The sequence below is a fragment of the Tachyglossus aculeatus genome, chromosome 21 (genome assembly GCF_015852505.1).
Source record: "Tachyglossus aculeatus isolate mTacAcu1 chromosome 21, mTacAcu1.pri, whole genome shotgun sequence".
Classification (NCBI taxonomy): domain Eukaryota; kingdom Metazoa; phylum Chordata; class Mammalia; order Monotremata; family Tachyglossidae; genus Tachyglossus; species Tachyglossus aculeatus.
In genome coordinates this window covers 71,107,190-71,124,433 of record NC_052086.1, presented here as the reverse complement: position 1 = coordinate 71,124,433, position 17,244 = coordinate 71,107,190, and the positions used below count along the sequence as shown (strand labels likewise).

Here is a 17,244-nt window from a genome sequence, read left to right as displayed (position 1 = left end):
TTCCCAAGAGCTTAGTACAGTGCTCTGCACACAGTAAGCGCTCAATAAATACGATTGATTGATTGTGATCTCCTAAGCGCTTAGCACGGTGCTCTGCACCCAGGAAGTACTCAATGAATACCATTGATGGATGTGGATCCTGACTTCTGGATCGCACTGCCCATTTTGCATCTCACTGGAGAGTCTCTGGTGGTACATAATGGCAGGGGAAGGACAAGCCACAAAACCAAAACAATCGAAAGGCGGGTGAATGAGCTGCTTTAAGCCAATACCGCAGAAAGCAAGGTAATCAGTCTCTCGTCCAGCTAGAGGACTAGCCGAGCCAAAGGGATGGGCATCTGTAGAGTACTCAGGACGGAGAGCCAGGCTGGTCTCCGCATGGGCAACTGAGCAAAGACCGGACATTAAGTACATTTTGCTTCCTCTCTTGTCCGTGTGAAGTTGATCCTCGTTTAGTCCGGCCGGGGTTTTCGGGAGCAACCCTCACTTTTGCAAGAGGACATTTTGACCTCAGTCAGATCTCAGTAGGGGGAAAGATATTTTCATCTTCCTTCTATTCCTGGGCCCTCCAGGAATCAGACCGTGTGACCAAAGGGGGTGGGCGGGGGGTGAAAGATTAATATTAAAGGAGGATTCTGAAGTCTCCCATGGTCTACACCAGGTTCTACCAGCAGGTTAGAAGCGAGTGAGGTTGGACATGAGGGAAGAGAGAGGAATGAGGAAAGGAATGGGGGTAAACTTTCCGTGCTTGCCGACAGGTTTGTCCTGATCAGCGGCTAATCCCTAGAATGACCAACGTGCCCCCGTGAATCATCTCTGCCTTTCTGAGTGACCCCCAGATGGAGGGAGGCAGTGTGGTCAAGTGGAAGAGTATTTGGACCAGGAGTCAGGAGACCCAGATTCGAATCTCAGGTCTGCCACTAGCCTCCTGGGCAAGTCAGGGAACCTCTCTTTGTCTCCGTAAAATGGTAACTGCTCTCCCCAACTCTTAGATTCTGAGCCTCCGGTGTGACAGGGACTAAATCGGAACAGACTGTCCTATGTCTTTCTCAGAGTTTGGCTCCTCTAATAATAATAATAATAATGGCATTTGTAAAGCAAAGCACTGTTCTAAGTGCTGGGGAGGTTACAAGGTGATCAGGTTGTCCCACGTGGGGCTCACAGTCATCATCCCTATTTTACAGATGAGGTAACTGAGGCTCAGAGAAGTTAAGTGACTTGCCCAAGGTCACACAGCAGACATGTGGTGGAGCCGGGATTCGAACCCATGACCTCTGACTCCAAAGCCCATGCTTTTTCCACTGAGCCACGCTGCTTCTCCTCATACTGGCGTAGTGGATACAGCATGGCCCTGGGGGTCAGAAGGCCATGGGTTCTAATTCCGCCTCTGCCCCTTGTTTGCCATGTTACCTTGGGTGAGTCGCTTCACTTCTCTGAGCCTCAGTTACTTCATCTGGAAAATGGGGATTGAGACTGTGAGCCCCAGGTGGGACAGAGACTGTGTCCAACCTGACCAACTTGGGATCTACCCCAGTGCTTAGAACAGTGCTTGGCACATAGTAAGCGCTAGACAAGTACCAGAATTATTATTATTATTTAGAAAATAGCATAGCTATTACTATATGATGATGGTATTTGTTAAGCACTTACTATGTGCCAAGCACTGTTCTAAGTGCTAGGGTAGATACAAGGTTGGTCAGGTTGTCCCACGTGGGGCTCACAGTCTTAGTCCCCATTTTACAGAGGGGGGTAACTGAGGCACAGAGAAGTTCAGTGACTCGCCCAAAGTCACACAGCTGAGAAGTGGCAGAGCCAGGATATATCTGCCTCTTCTTAGTACAGCTTCCAATCTGCTGGATTTTGACGTGCACAGCATACTAGAAATATATCTAAGGGTCCTTGCATTTCCCATCCCTTCCCACCCCTGATTCATATCACCGTGAGGATACGCCAGATGGCAGGGAGCCACAGGAGCCAGAAGAAAGGTTGGATCAGAGCTCAGGATGTGTTCTTATCTTGCCTACATTTCTAAATTGCCTGTAGCCAGATTTCTTTTAAACTCGGCCTAACTTCTTTGGGACCTTGGACCTATGGGCTTCCGTCACTTGGTATGACTGCCCGAAGCAGCCCCTCAGTCATGCTCATTACCTTCTCTAAGAAAGTTTTAAAAATCGATACTACTAGTGTGGCTCAGTGGAAAGAGCACGGGCTTTGGAGTCAGAGGTCATGGGTTCGAATTCCGCTCCGCCACATGTCTGCTGTGTGACCTTCTCTGAGCCTCAATTACCTCATCTGTAAAATGGGAATTAAGACCGTGAGTCCCACGAGGGACAACTTAATCACCTTGTATTCCCCCCAGCACTTAGAACAGTGCTCTGCACATAGTAAGCGCTTAACAAATGCCATTATTATTTTATTTATTCCTAAGTCCATTATAAAGATGAAGAAACTGATGCCAGTGGGGACGGGAATTATGCTAGTGTCACTGAGGCAATGGTTAAATAATCCTGGCATTTATTAAGCATTTACCATGAGCTAAGCTTTGAGGCATTTACAATGATATGAGATAATAATAATAATAATAATAATAATAATAATAATAATAATTTTGGTATTTGTTAAGAGCTTACTATGTGCAAAGCACTGTTCCAAGAACTGGGGAGGATACAAAGTGATCAGGTTGTCCCATGTGCGGCTTTTAATCCCCATTTACAGATGAGGTAACTGAGGCACAGAGAAGTGAAGTGACTTGCCCAAAGTCACACAGCTGACAAGCGGCGGAGCTGGGATTTGAACCCATGACCTCTGACTCCCAAACCCGGGCTCTTTCCACTGAGCCACACTGCCTCTCTATCCAACACAGTTCCAGTCCCACACGGGACACACCATCTATTTTATTCCCATTTTATAGATGATGAAACTGAAGCCCAGGGAGACTCAGAGAAGCAGCGTGGCTCGGTGGAAAGAGCCCGGGCTTTGGAGTCAGAGGTCACGGGTTCAAACCCCGGCTCCACCAATTGTCAGCTGTGTGACTTTGGGCAAGTCACTTCACTTCTCTGGGCCTCAGTTACCTCATCTGGAAAATGAGGATTAAAACTGTGAGCCCCCCGTGGGACAACCTGATCACCTTGTAACCCCCCCAGCGCTTAGAACAGTGCTTTGCACATAGTAAGCGCTTAATAAATATTATTATTATTATTATTATTATTATTTCCCAAGGTCACACAGTAGGCCTTTGGTGAAGCTGGGACAGGAATCCATATTTTCCAACTTTCAGGCACCGTCTCTTTGCACCTGGCCTGACGGTCTGCACATTCATTCTCTAAAAGTTCACTTGGGTGGTGTGAAGCAGCCGAACCTCTCAGGTAATGCCAGTTTGGACCTGTCAAAGCTGAGTAATCAATCAATCAATCAATCAATCGTATTTATTGAGCGCTTACTGTGTGCAAAGCACTGTACTAAGCGCTTGGGAAGTACAAGTTGGCAACATATAGAGACGGTCCCTACCCAACAGTGGGCTCACAGTCTAGAGTAAAGAGAAGTTTGGGGAACCAGTTATCCAACTTATCTGTGAGTAAACCTCTGCAGAGTGGTTCAGTTGAGGAGAAAATCCTAGACTCCCTTTTTCCAATCTCCTGCTCCCTACCTTTTCCATTCTTCCTTCCCCTAGGAAGCATCTACCGGTCCCACAAAACTCTCTGCTCCTGACCCTCCACCAGGAGCAATGGAAGAAAATGAACCAAATGGATAAAAACAAGAAAAAAAAGCCTAGTTTTAAGGCAGCTTGCGAAGAGATAATCTCATGTGGCAGGGATGGTGAGGCAAAATAAGCAACATGGTTATTTTAAGGCAGTGAATATAGAGACAAACAAGCTTTCTCAATCCATTTTCTCCCAGCAGCCAGAAAAGGCTGGGCTGAAAATGCAGGGAAAATACCGGTCGGCGTCAGGCTGCAAGACATTTCGTCACAGGGCCCTGGGAGCAGATGCAGAGGGAAGTTTTGGAACCGAGGGGGTTCAACCTTCAGGGAGATCTCTGACAGGGGAATTCCTAGTTGAAACACACAACTTCCAAGTGTGGGAAGTCAGTAGACCATCAGTTAACCGGAGACACTTATAAGCATGTAGTTATCTTTCCAAGGGGGTGTTGGAGTTAAGGAGGCCAGGAATCTCAGATTTCTCCCTGTTTCCTAAGGATTTTCTTCCCCCAGCTCGAGCTGGTGGGCAGACCATGGGGTTGATGGAAGGGGAATTTAGATTCTCTGCCTGGTTCTGCCCTGTCTTCCTAGGGCACCTTGAGCAAGTAAAGCAAGTGCACGGTGCCCCGGTTTTTTCATCAACAAACTCACAACTCTCCTCATTCTCTGCCAGTAGATTGAGACACTGTATACAAGATGAGCCATGTCATTCGGGCAAAGTTGAGAAATCCAAGTGATTAAAAAGCTTGTGGCCTAATGGAAAGATCTTGGTTTTTGTCTTCCCGTTGTCTTCGAGTTTTGTTACATTTTTCCTCACCTGTTTGTCGCCTTTCCCCGCTCCCTTTTAATATTTTTAGAGTGGGAGCCCCCCGAGAGACGGGGACAATGTCTAATTCCCACCTGTGTTCTCTTTCCCTGGCCCTGGGAGTCAGAGGACCTGGGTTCTAATCCCAGCTCTGCCACTTTTCTGCTGTGTGACCCTGGACAAGTCACTTAAGTCACTTCTCGGTGCCTCAGTTACCCCGTCTGTAATATGAGTTTTAAGGCTGTGTGCCCTCTGTGGGACAAGGACTGTGTCCAATCCGATCGTGACTCGGTGGAAAGAGCCCGGGCTTGGGAGTCAGAGGTCATGGGTTCTAATCCCGGTTCCGCCACTTGTCAGTTGTGTGACTTTGGGCAAGTCACTTAACTTCTCTGGGCCTCAGTTCCCTCATCTATAAAGTGGGGATTAAGACTGTGAGCCCCACGTGGGACAGCCTTGATTACCTTGTATCCCCCCCACAGCGCTTAGAACAGTGCTTGGCACATAGTAAGAACTTAACAAATACCAACATTATCCCCCTTCTAGACTGTGAGCCCGCTGTTGGGTAGGGATTGTCTCTATATGTTGCCAACTTGTTCTTCCCAAGCACTTAGTACAGTGCTCTGCACATAGTAAGCGCTCAATAAATACGATTGAATGAAAGAATCCTGAACTGCCCCAGTCCTTAGTACAGTGCCTGGCATAAATAAATACAGTGCTTCATAAATAAGACACACAAAAAATTAACACTGCTAACTAAATTCATTTTCATTTAAGGGAACCCGCCAAACCTCTTTTCCTTTCTCTGAAGATCCCATACTCAGTGTCTTTCATTCAGTCGTATTTATTGAGCGCTTACTGTGTGCAGAGCACTGTACTAAGCACTTGGGAAGTACAACTAAGCGCTTGGGTGTCCTTTAGTGAGCCGCCATCTCATACGACACTGGCATATCCAGCTCCACAGATCTTTCTGAGCGATTCTTTCCTCCTTGATAAATAGTATTTATTAAGCTCTTACTGTGGGTTGAGCACTGTACTAAGCATTGGGAAAGAAAACACTAGTGGGAATTAGACATCATCTCCATCTCTCGGGGGGCTCCCAATCTAAAAATATTAAAAGGGAGCGGGGAGAAGCGACAGACACGTGAGGGAAAAGGTAACAAAACCTGAGGACAACAGGAAGACAAAAACCAAGATGGGTTGGGTGCTGTGGCTAGAGAAGGGAGAGGCGGCGACAGAGTCTGAGCGAAGATAAGGCAGCTGTAGGGGCAGAACAATGGAGGCTCAGCATCTTTCTCACCCCATTCTGCTCCAGATGTGAACAATCCCCTCCCTCACAACAGCAGGTCGGGAGCATCCTGACTAGGCCTGAGGGAGCCGGAGATGCCTCGATTGCCCTATCTGTGGCATGGCTCTTCCCAACCCCCTTCTCTGGGGGAGCGTTCTAGTCTTGGATTTCTCACCTCCTTCAACACGTCGAAAAACCCCAGGCGGGTGCCGCTGTGGGTGGAAGGGGAGGGTGGGAAGGGGTGGTTTTTCCAGGGGATGAAACGGCCGGATAAACCCCCCTTCCAGCCTGATCTTGGAAGGATTACAGGTCCCCGGCTCCCAACAGACCGGCTATTTCTGCCTGATCGCAAACACGATCTGATGGTTTATCGCTAGGAAGCGGCAAGTTGGCAACCTTACCATAAAAGGACAAAAGCAGAGCAGGGCTGAGAGCAGACACTGATTTACTACCCCTTTACATTTACTCTCAGCCGACTGCCCCAGGCGGACAATTCCCGTGCCAAGCGAGCTGGGGTCCAACAAAGAGGGAGACAATCCGATTTTCTGTATAATTCCCACTCTCTTCAACTCCAGCAAAACACCCCAACTCATCTTGTTTGATCTCTGACTCCTCCCCAAGTTTCTGCTCTTTAGCAGGCTCAGGAAGGTATTCCAACTAAACCTTCTCCCCAAATCCCAGCACCACATCTCGAAGCAGGGAGCTGGATCAGTTGACCTCTGGAGGTTCCCTGCTGGTCTAGGAATCTACGATCTAGAAGAAGTTTGATTTCTTTTTCTGTAAGGACTCTTCTGGTAGAATTGTTGGGGCTTTTTCTATGACACAAGTTTGGCATTAGCTATTAATTTTGGTGTATCAACCTTGTAATTTATTTTACATAAACAGATTTCTCCTCTCTCCAGCTACGCCATTCTGGATGCAAAACTGTGATATTTCCGAGTGAACCCAGAGAGAAGCTTGTACATGGAGGGATATCCGAGGAGTAGAAGAGACACTGAGTAATTCCAAAAGGGGCTGAAAGTCCTCTTAGGCAATTTTTCAGAAAAGCAGAGGTGACGTTTTGAGATGGTGTCAACGCAGCCCAATCCAAAGGTGAAGGGATGGATTAGATGAACTCTTGAGGTCCGGTCAGTCTGAGAATTCATTATTTGGGGTGGGCTTAGTTCAATCAATCGTATTTATTGAGCGCTTACTGTGTGCAGAGGTTCCTTTATTTGGGGGTGGGCTTGTTTTACTCTGGGGGCACAGTTCTCCCCTGCGGCCATGAAATGACCTACACAAAGAAGCAGCGTGGCTCAGTGGAAAGAGCCTGGGCTTTGGAGTCAGAGGTCACGGGTTCAAATCCCGGCTCCGCCACTTGTCAGCTGGGTGACTTTAGGCAAGTCACTTAACTTCTCTGGGCCTCAGTTCCCTCATCTGTCAAATGAGGATGAGGACTGTGAGCCCCTCGAGGGACAACCTGATCACCTTGTAGCTTTCCCAGTGCTTAGAACAGTGCTTTGCACATAGTAAGTGCTTAACAAATGCCATTATCATTTTCTAGACCGTGAGCCCACTGTTGGGTAGGGACCATCTCTATATGTTGCTGACTTGTACTTCCCAAGTGCTTAGTACAGTAAGCGCTCAATAAATATGATTGAAAGAATGTCCATTTCCAGGGCCTGCTATCCCTGGAAAAACCAGCGAGACCCAGGATGGGAGAGGTGTGTCCAAGGGTGTCTGAGGTCACTGTGTTGAGTCAAATGATGTAATCCGCTGAGAGGGGAAATAGGGAAAGGAGGGGGGAAAAAGGATAAATGGAGGAAAGGAGAGGACCAGGGAGCAGCAGGGCAAGGAAAACCGCTGACCTGCTTCCTCTACTGCTGATTCTTTGACTTCTGCCCAGGTACCCCGAGGGACTCTTAGGTCAAATTGAGCCAGTGGCACTGTTTCTGCCTGGGTTTCAAGGCAGACCCTGGCCCTGAATGGACTGACCCATCTTGGACTGTGTGGCTACAGAGGCAGAAGTATGAAATTCATCCCTCCCTCCAGTAGACCCTGTCCATAGGGAGATGGCGGTACTCTCTCAAACACTTACTACAGTGCTCTGCACACGGAAAGTGCTCGATAAATATGACTGAGCGAATGAATGAATAAATGAATGAACAGTACACGAGAATAAAGGAATTGGTAGAAAGTTGACCCCACCCCAAGTGAGAGAGTGGGAAATATCCCTAAGTCTCTGGCCACGTTTTCTTAGACCTTAAAGAAAGAGATGGTTCCAGAGAAGGCCAACAAACCTGATCGAAGGATGGAAAAATAGATGAGATGGTTAGAGGAATTGGCGATGTTTAACTTGGGTGAGAGAAGACTAAATAGTGGCTGAATCACTGCCTTTAAGAATCTGGAGGGTTTTCAGGTGAAGAGCACATTCCAGTTGTTCTCCATGTCCCCAGTGAAGCCAAACAAAAGGAAATGGGGTTAAAGAAATAAAAGCTGCAGAGATTTCTGTTGGTTATCAGAAAGAACATCTTGACCATCAGGGTGCTAAACACTGGAATATGTTACCAAGGGAAGCTGTGGTATTACCATTTCTGGAGAGCTAAAAGGAAAGAATGGACAACAGCATACTGGATGGTTTATTCACGTGGTTTAGAGGACCTTGTTCTGCTCTCTGAGTCTCTAATATCAGCAGGGATGGCTACAGGAGAGTCATATATTTGGGGAGAAAAAAGCGAAAATGATTGAAGTCGGAGTACTTTTCCCACTGAAATCTTGGATTGTTTTATAGGTTCAACTGAGAATTGAGGGTGAAGCGCTGGAGACCAGTCGGGGTGGGTTGGGCCCCGAAACTTATTGGCTGACAAAAGCCTTGATGAGAACATCTTTGCTGGTTTTCCTGCTATCCCATCATTAAGCCCCAGTGAATGGGGAGAGAAAAGGATGCCAGGCTAACAGACTGGGGACTCTATAAAGCCAATTCTGAATTAGCAATTCACCCATTTCAAGCTTGGCATTTAATGTTCACGGCTCTTTTGGTCACTTGTCAAGAAAAGATGTCAGACAGAAGAGAGCCACCTCTGGAGAAGGCATGGAGAATGATGGGATGGTCTGGGGAGTGGGGAGAGTGGATAGGAATTTGCAAAATGGTTCCAAAGACAGGGGAAATTGAGCAAAGTCATGGCCATGATAGGAACACAAGAATTCACTTGAGTGTGCGTTCTTGGGTAAGTCACTTCATTTCTCTAGGCCTCAGCTCCCTCTTGTACGTATTTACTGTTCTATTTATTTTGTTAATGATGTGCATCTAGCTTTAATTCCATTTGTTCTGACGACTTGACACCTGTCCACATGTTTGGTTTTGTTGTCTGTCTCCCCCTTCTAGACTGTGAGCCCGTTGTTGGGTAAGGACCGTCTCTCTATGTTGCCGACTTGTTCTTCCCAAGTGCTTAGTACAGTGCTCTGCACACAGTAAGCACTCAATAAATATGACTGAATGAATGAATGAAGGAATGAAATGACCTGAGAAGACCATGAAGTCTCCTTATCAACTCTCCTGTTGGCTACCAAATGTAGGTAGAGCTAAAGGAGCAGATCACTTTGGTCTGGATTTTCCACTTTAATCTAGCTGGTTTTCAGAAACATCGTCAGAAGACAAATGAGAAACTGGGGAGTTCTGAAACTAGACTCAGTTCATCAGGACTAAGCGCCTCTATAGGACCAGAGATACTGAGTTATGAAAAGGTGAAACTTGATAAAAGGACCCTTAAAGGAATGTGAGTCATGCCAAAAAAAGTGTCTGTTAGGGAGGCTCTGGAGTGGTCATCCCCAAACAGTGTCCCTCATTGACTCAGTTTCCTGGAGATTCTCCAAACCTGGGGTCACAGACAGTGAGGTGCTTCCCCGATGTGCTCTGGGCCTCTGGGACACCCCCTTCTTATATGGGCTTTGAGGGGGATCCAGCAGAGAAGGGGAAAATATGAATCCTCTCCCTAGACTGTTTCCATTTTCAGAGAAAAGGCTGCACTCAAGTCCTGGGAGACTGGGCTCCTGGCCAAAGGCTCAGCAAAAATAAGCACTATGAAACAAATCCGCTGTGGGTGGGAGTCGCTATTTAGACAGCCTATATACACAATATACATCTCCCCCTTATACAGCTAAATATTTACCTTGGGGCATATGTTGGCGTATACAGCAGGGGTTGAATGAATGCTTTTGGCCGCAAGCCCGCACAGACTTTGCCCCCCCAAAACTTGCCCTGTATTATTTCTCGGTATCAATTTGTTGAGCATTGCCAGTGGGGAGACATTGACAGCTCCCTATTTGGCAATGGCCAGGACCGAGAGGTGGTATTTTGGGGGCTTCGTGACGGTCCAGCCGGCTAGGTCCTCACAGGAAAACCAGCATGCGCCTGGGAGTTAGGAGGCCTTGTGTTCTAATTCTGACTCTGCCACTTGCTTGCTGTGTGACTTTGGGCACGTCACTTAACTTCTCTGTCCTTTGGTTACTTCATCTGTAATATGGGAATGAAGAATGGTAGCTCAGTGTTGGACAGGGGCTTGTGTCCAACCCAGTTGCCTCTTTTCTACCCCAGTGCTTAGTACAGTGTGAGCCCCACATGGGACAACTTGTTCAGCTTGTATCCCCCCCAGCGCTTAGAACAGTGCTCTGCACAGAGTAAGCGCGTAACAAATGCCAACATCATTATTATTATTATTATTACAGTGCCTGGCACACAGTAAGTGCTTAACGAATACCACCATTATTATCATTATTGTTGTTGCTATTATTATTATTATTAATAAGGGAAAGGCCCAGAGGTTTCTAGAACAGGGAACCTCCCCCTTCTCAGGACCCCTCTCAGAGGGAAAACTGACTTTGAAGAGCCTGTTGTTGGGTAGGGACTGTCTCTAAATGTTGCCAACTTGTACTTCCCAAGTGCTTAGTACAGTGCTTTGCACACAGTAAGTGCTCAATAAATACGATTGAATGAATGAATGAATGAATGAATGTCAATCAATTAAGGAAATGGGCAAGGCAGTGGGGGATAGGAGAGTGGAGAACCTGTTAGCCCCTGCCAAGCTTCAAAAGGAAGGAAGCGTAATGCTTGTGTTTGCCAGGAAGGTTGAGGATCTGCCAGAGAACTACCATGAATGATTTGTAGAGGGAGGCTCCCAGAAGAGCCACTAAGGGAAGCAGTGTAGTCCAGTGGAGAGAGCATGGGTTTGGGTGTCAGAGGACCTGGTTTCTAATCCCGGCTCCACCACTCGCCCGCTGGATGACGTTGGACATGTCCCTTCACTTCTCTGTGCCTCCGTTACCCCATCTGTGTAATGGCAATTAAACCCTCCTCCCAGTTAAGACAGGGAACCCTCTGTGGGACAGAGACGGGGTCCAACCTGATTAACTTGCATCTACCCCGGGTTCTGGACACACGGTAAGAACTCAAGAGATACCGTAAAAAATGCAAGTAGAGCCGGGGCTTGGAGAGGCCGGAGCCCCTGGGTTTAAATGACGAACAAGTTCTACATGACAGGGAGGTGGTTATTCCAAGATCTGAGATTTGGTTGTAGAACTACTGTAGCTTTGGAACCCCTCAACTGAGTAAACGCTGTCTGTTTATAACCAAAGAGGATGTCCTAAAGGTCTGTGGGTGGGTAGAATGTGATGGTGATGATGATAATGATGACGATAATGATGTTACTGATGATGATGGCGTCTCCTGTTGTAATTCAGGTCCTTGTTATCACAAGGAGGGGGTGGGACGTTTGGCATTCCTCCAAATCTCAGCCTCCATCCCTTACACTGACCCAGTCTTGCAATGAGACACTCTCCTACCTCAATTTCAGACTAACAAGTCACACCAGATCAGTGGAAACAGAAGCTGATGCCTTTCATTTTCCACAAGACTCTCTCCCCTGTACACTTCTGCTCCTGATTTTCCATCTGCCCTTTGGCCTCAAGGACCACAGGGAGAGGAATATCCTACATCCCCCGCTGCCAAAGAAGGTAAAGACCCTTTTACGGCAGCAACTAACCAGGGCAGTTCAAGGCATTACTCAAAAGCATTTAGGCGATCTTCAACCTAGGATGTTTTGAGTTATGACATTTACCACAATTCTATATTTACACTAGGTTTCAGCTTTACAACGTAATAGTATCAACTTTACACTACCCTCCTTTATAATAATGATAATGGCATTTATTAAGCGCTTACTATGTGTAAAGCACTGTTCTAAGCGCTGGCACTAGCTTCTAGGGTTCAACTAGTAGATGGATGGGGATGGAAGGGGCATAAGAACATGGAAATCACTGTCAAGTCATGATGGGGGTAAGAGGAAATGAAGGCAAATTTCAAAGTAGTCATGGGGTGAGAGAAGGCTAGCGGAAAAAGCCAAGAAGTGGACAGGTGTTGGCAGTTATCTGACTGCCAGGTAGACAACTGAGGGGTCAACATGTCCAGTTTTCCTCTGATAAAGTAAAAATTGGCAGGAAGGGAAAAATTGAACTTTTCTGATTCAGTATATCCATGAATTTAGCTGTATTACTCATCTAAAGCTGATTGAGTACTCACTACAAGGTAATTTTGATAAAACTAATAATAATAATAATAATAACAATGTCATTTTATTAAGCGCTTAGTATGTGCGAAGCACTGTTCTAAGCACTGGGGAGGTTACAAGGTGATCAGGTTGTCCCACGTGGGGCTGACAGTATTAATCCCCATTTTACAGATGAGATAACTGAGGCATGGAGAAGCTAAGGGACTTGCCCGAAGTCACACAGCTGACAAGTGGCGGTCGGAATTTGAACCCGTGACCTCTGACTCCAATGCCCGTGCTCTTTCCACTGAGCCACGCTGCTTCTCACTAGGGTAAGAACTAGGGTATCTGACTTTGGTTCAGGAACAAAACCCCATTTATTACATTGTTCTTATGAAAAAAAATGAAAAAAAAAACGAGTATCTGACTTTGGTTCAGGAACAAAACCCCCATTCATTATATTGTTCTTATGGAAAAAAATGGTGCCTCCTTAAATTTCAACTTCAGATGCATGTCTCAGAAACCAGTTGAACTGTAAGCCCAAGAACTGCCTGCAGTTCACGTGTTTTACAGACACAATGGGCACAAATACCGGACTGAGAAACTGGAATTTACAGATGATCCAAGAGGCTCCGTGCCCACATTTTGCTCTCTTGGCTGGATGGAGCAAAATGAGCAAAGCCGTCATAGAGACGGATCCCCACATCCTGGAGGTCAAAATCCTATATTTACAGGCCCAGAGGAGGGAGGGATGTGTGTTTGAAGTCTGTTTCCACAAGAGTCACTATTTAGAGGTAACTGGGAAAGAAGAACATTTCCAGTTGGTAACTTGCTCAGACACTACCGAAAATACCAGTTTCCTTTCCATGGGTCAGAGGGTAATCTTATCTGGCATTCACACCCAATAATGGGGGACGAGGGGGAGTTGGGAGGGAAAGGGCTGCCCGGAGTGACGAGAAAGGCTAATTGTGCTTTCCTTACATCTGCTGCTTCAATTCCTCCATGCCCCTTAGCCCTTGGGGATTGAAAGAGACTGATAGAGAGAATCAGGGGTGTGACTGCTGTCCACCAAAGTTCACGTGGTTTTGGGGACGTTGAGCGAGCATCTGTCGTCACCTGCTCTCAGCTGGAGCCGAGTGTGTGCTGTTGAAGCCGGGAAAACATCAGGGAAAAAAAACCCGAAAAAAAAACCCCACTAGTAGCTAAGCTTCCCTCCTCAGGGAAGAGAGGCAGCTCCAGGCTCTTGGAGCTCAAGGCTTTGGCCAAATTTCCTGGAGAAGCAATAGCCCATCACTGAGTGGGCTAGTCGCGCGGCCATGCAGCTCACGCATCATTTCCTCATCCGTGTGCTGAAGAGTTTCTTTCATTTATCCATTCTAATAATAATAATGATGGCATTTAAGCACTTACTGTGTGGAAAGCACTGTTCTAAGCACTGGGGGGATACAGGGTGATCAGGTTGTCCCACGTGGGGCTCACAGTCTTAATCCTCCTTTTACAGATGAGGTAACTGAGGCTCAGAGAAGTCAAGTGAGTTGCCCAAGGTCACACAGCAGACATGTGGCGGAGCTGGGATTCGAACCCGTGACCTCTGACTCCAAAGCCCGGGCTCTTTCCACTGAGCCATGCTGCTTCTCACTGTGAGCCCGTTGTTGGGTAGGGATTGTCTCTATTTGTTGCCGAATTGTACTTTCCAAGCGCTTAGTACCGTGCTCTGCACACAGTCAGTGCTCAATAAATATGACTGACTGACTGAATGAATGAATCATATTTATTGAGTGCTGACTGTAGGCAGAACACTAAACTAAGCGCTTGGGAGAGTATGATATAACAATAAACAGACACATTCCCTGCTGAGGTGTAAGGATCAGGGCCAATAGCTCAAGCTCTGTGGTTGGACTTGAATTTTACTGTCTTTGCCATCGTTGGGGAACGATGAAAAACAAAATAATGTCCTATGTGCCCAAAGTGCCTTTGAAACCACTTTTTTTTATGGCATTTATTAAGCACTTACTATATGCAAAGCACTGTTCTAAGCGCTGGGGAGGTTACAAGGTGATCAGGTTGTCCCACGGGGGGGCTCACAGTCAATCCCCATTTTACAGATGAGGGAACTGAGGCCCAGAGAAGTGAAGTGACTTGCCCAAAGTCACACAGCTGACAATTGGCGGAGCCGGGATTTGAACCCCTGACCACTGACTCCAAAGCCCGGGCTCTTTCCACTGAGCCACATTGCTTCTCACTTGACCATTACACTTACAGAAGGGGCCATTGCCACTTCCACCGGCTCTCTGAGCAAAAATAGGAGCCCAAACTCCCATTAATCCCAGCTTGGGGCTGTCTGACATGTCACCTTGAGTTCGGAATCCCTTCCCACTCACATGCTAAATAGCACATGAGAAGCAGCGTGGCTCAGTGGAAAGAGCCCGGGCTTTGGAGTCAGAGGTCATGGGTTCTAATCCCGGCTCCGCCACTTGTCAGCTGTGTGACTTTGGGCAAGTCACTTCATTTCTCTGTGCCTCAGTTCCCTCATCTGTAAAATGGGGATGAAGACTGTGAGCCCCCCGTGGGACAACCTGATCACCTTGTAACCTCCCCAGCGCTTAGAACAGTGCTTTGCACATAGTAAGCGCTTAACAAGTGCCGTCATTATTATTATGCTAGAGAAAGGGAGGGGAGGCTCTGTCTTCCCTGGACTCTGGAAGTCCGAACACTCCTGGGACTGAGCTTTTCTCAGGAACTCCTGGAATTTGTCCGGGAGGCACCTCATTTTTGTCAACCAACAAAAAAACCCAACTACACACCTATCCTATTTTCAACAAAATGTGATTTTCTCTTTCTCATGGCCCTACATCTTGTGGCTCAGTGGAGAGAGCTCTGGCTTTGGAGTCAGAGGTCAGGGGTTCAAATCCCAGCTCCGCCAGTTATCAGCTGTGTGACTTTGGGCAAGTCACTTCACTTCTCTGTGCCTCAATTCCCGCATCTGTAAAATGGGGATTAAGACTGTGAGTCCCCCATGGGACAACCCGATCACCTTGTAACCTCCCCAGCGCTTAGAACAGTGCTTTGCACATAGTAAGCGCTTAATAAACGCCATTATTATCTTTTAGACTGTGAGCCCACTGTTGGGTAGGGACTGTCTCTATATGTTGCCATCTTGTACTTCCCAAGCGCTTAGTACAGTGCTCTGCACACAGTAAGCGCTCAATAAATACGATTGATTGATTGATTTAACAAATAAGCAAAAAAAAAAAAAAGGCAGCATGAAGGGTGGCTGAGGAGAAGGCGGAGGTGAAATAGGAGAAACTGAGACAGGATGCCAAGCCGAAGAGTCCTTTATCCCCACACTGAAGAGAGGGACTTCGGCCAACCTAGTGGATCTAGCTCGACTCGAACTCATTAAAGAAGGGAAAAACGCAGAGCTGGGAGGGCTTGGGGAGAAGGTTCGGCCCCATCACTGTGCAGCGGAGGAACGCTGCCTCTGACCGTATTTGCCAAAGCTATTTGCTTCCTGCTCCAGCTGGTCGGTCCACCCGCCTTGGCTGCTGCTGGACAAGGGAGCTCGGGGCTGGTTTTTCCCTTTTTCAGTCAGGCCGTGCGGGGATCCGCACCGCCAGCCAAAGCATTCCGAAGCCTGGCCAGAAGAAGCCCAGAAGGCCCCCGGGCACGAAGGGAGGCATCAGAGCCCCTTCAGTGATGCCCCCTTCCCCGGGAGCCAGGAGAGAGGAGCCGATTGGGGGTGGGTTTGGGGGCTTACCTTGCAGCATGCTCCGGTAGGCCGTGTCCGCAATTGCGTAGATGTGGGGCGGCATTTCGTGTCTCTTCTTTCCTTTGTACATGTCGATAATCTTCTCTGAATAGATGGGCAGGTATTTGTAGGGATTGACCACGACGCAGAACAGTCCCGAATAAGTCTGTGAAAAGAAGACACCCCCCCGTCCCAGGGGATAAAGTCGTTTAACTCTCTGTTTCCTTTCACGGACTGAAAAACCAAACGCAAGTAAGTCGAGTATCAGAACCCCACCTGATTCCTAAGCCCCCAAACTTTGCCTTTCTCTAGCATTTTCATCTTTCTTTGCATAAGGGGGTGAGAGAGACAGGGGTGAATGCACCCATTTCGCAGGAGCAACCGAGGCCCAGAGGTCTTCTGACATCCCCCCGTGGCTCTGGGCACCCCCGGCTTCAGGCTGGATTCGGGCCATTGCAGAAAAGCAGCCTCTAAGGTGGTCGCTGACGGTATCTGTGGGTTCTTAAACTCTCAGATGCCCCTGATATTACGTGGGGTAGTCAGAACCTGCAGCCTAACCCAGTGATGTCACACAGTACATCGTGCAGAAGTCCGCCCGAGCCCCGGCGGTTTCCCCTCGGGGAACCGCTGACTGCTCTTTTGCTCCAGAGCCATTGTGTTCCCTTTCCGAGTCCTGCTGAACATTAGTGTTGCTTCCAAACAACGCGACCCAATAGCAGGAGGTGAGGTTAAAATCAAAATCCTTGAAATACAAGCCTCCTGTGCTGAATAATAATAATAATGATGGTATTTGTTAAGCGCTTACTGTATGTGAAGCACTGTTCATTCATTCAATCGTATTTATTGAGCGCTTGCTGTGTGCAGAGCACTGTACTAAGCATTTAGCGCTGTTCTAAGCACTGGGGTAATAATAATAATGATGGTATTTGTTAAGCACTTACTATGTGCAAAGCACTGTTCTAAGCGCTGGATACAAGCGCTGGGGTAGATACAAGCTCATCAGGTTGGACACAGTCCTGTTCCCACGTGGGGCTCACAGTCTTAATCCCCATTTTACAGGTAATAATAATAATGATAATGATGGCACTTATTAAGCGCTTACTATGTGCAAAGCACTGTTGGTTACAAGGTGATCAGGTTGTCCCACGGGGGGCTCCCAGTCTTTATCCCCATTTTACAGATGAGGTA

General features: G+C 47.4%; 1 protein-coding gene across 3 annotated transcripts in view; it reads right to left on the bottom strand.

Annotated features, from left to right (window-relative positions):
- Positions 1-17,244, bottom strand: part of MYH11 (myosin heavy chain 11) — a 125,948-nt gene that overhangs the window by 88,176 nt on the left and 20,528 nt on the right. For all 3 annotated transcript variants that reach the window (XM_038762297.1, XM_038762298.1, XM_038762299.1), the window contains exon 3: positions 16,066-16,222. In XM_038762297.1, coding sequence (XP_038618225.1) covers positions 16,066-16,222 — 157 coding nt within the window. The remainder of the gene's footprint in view (positions 1-16,065; positions 16,223-17,244) is intronic.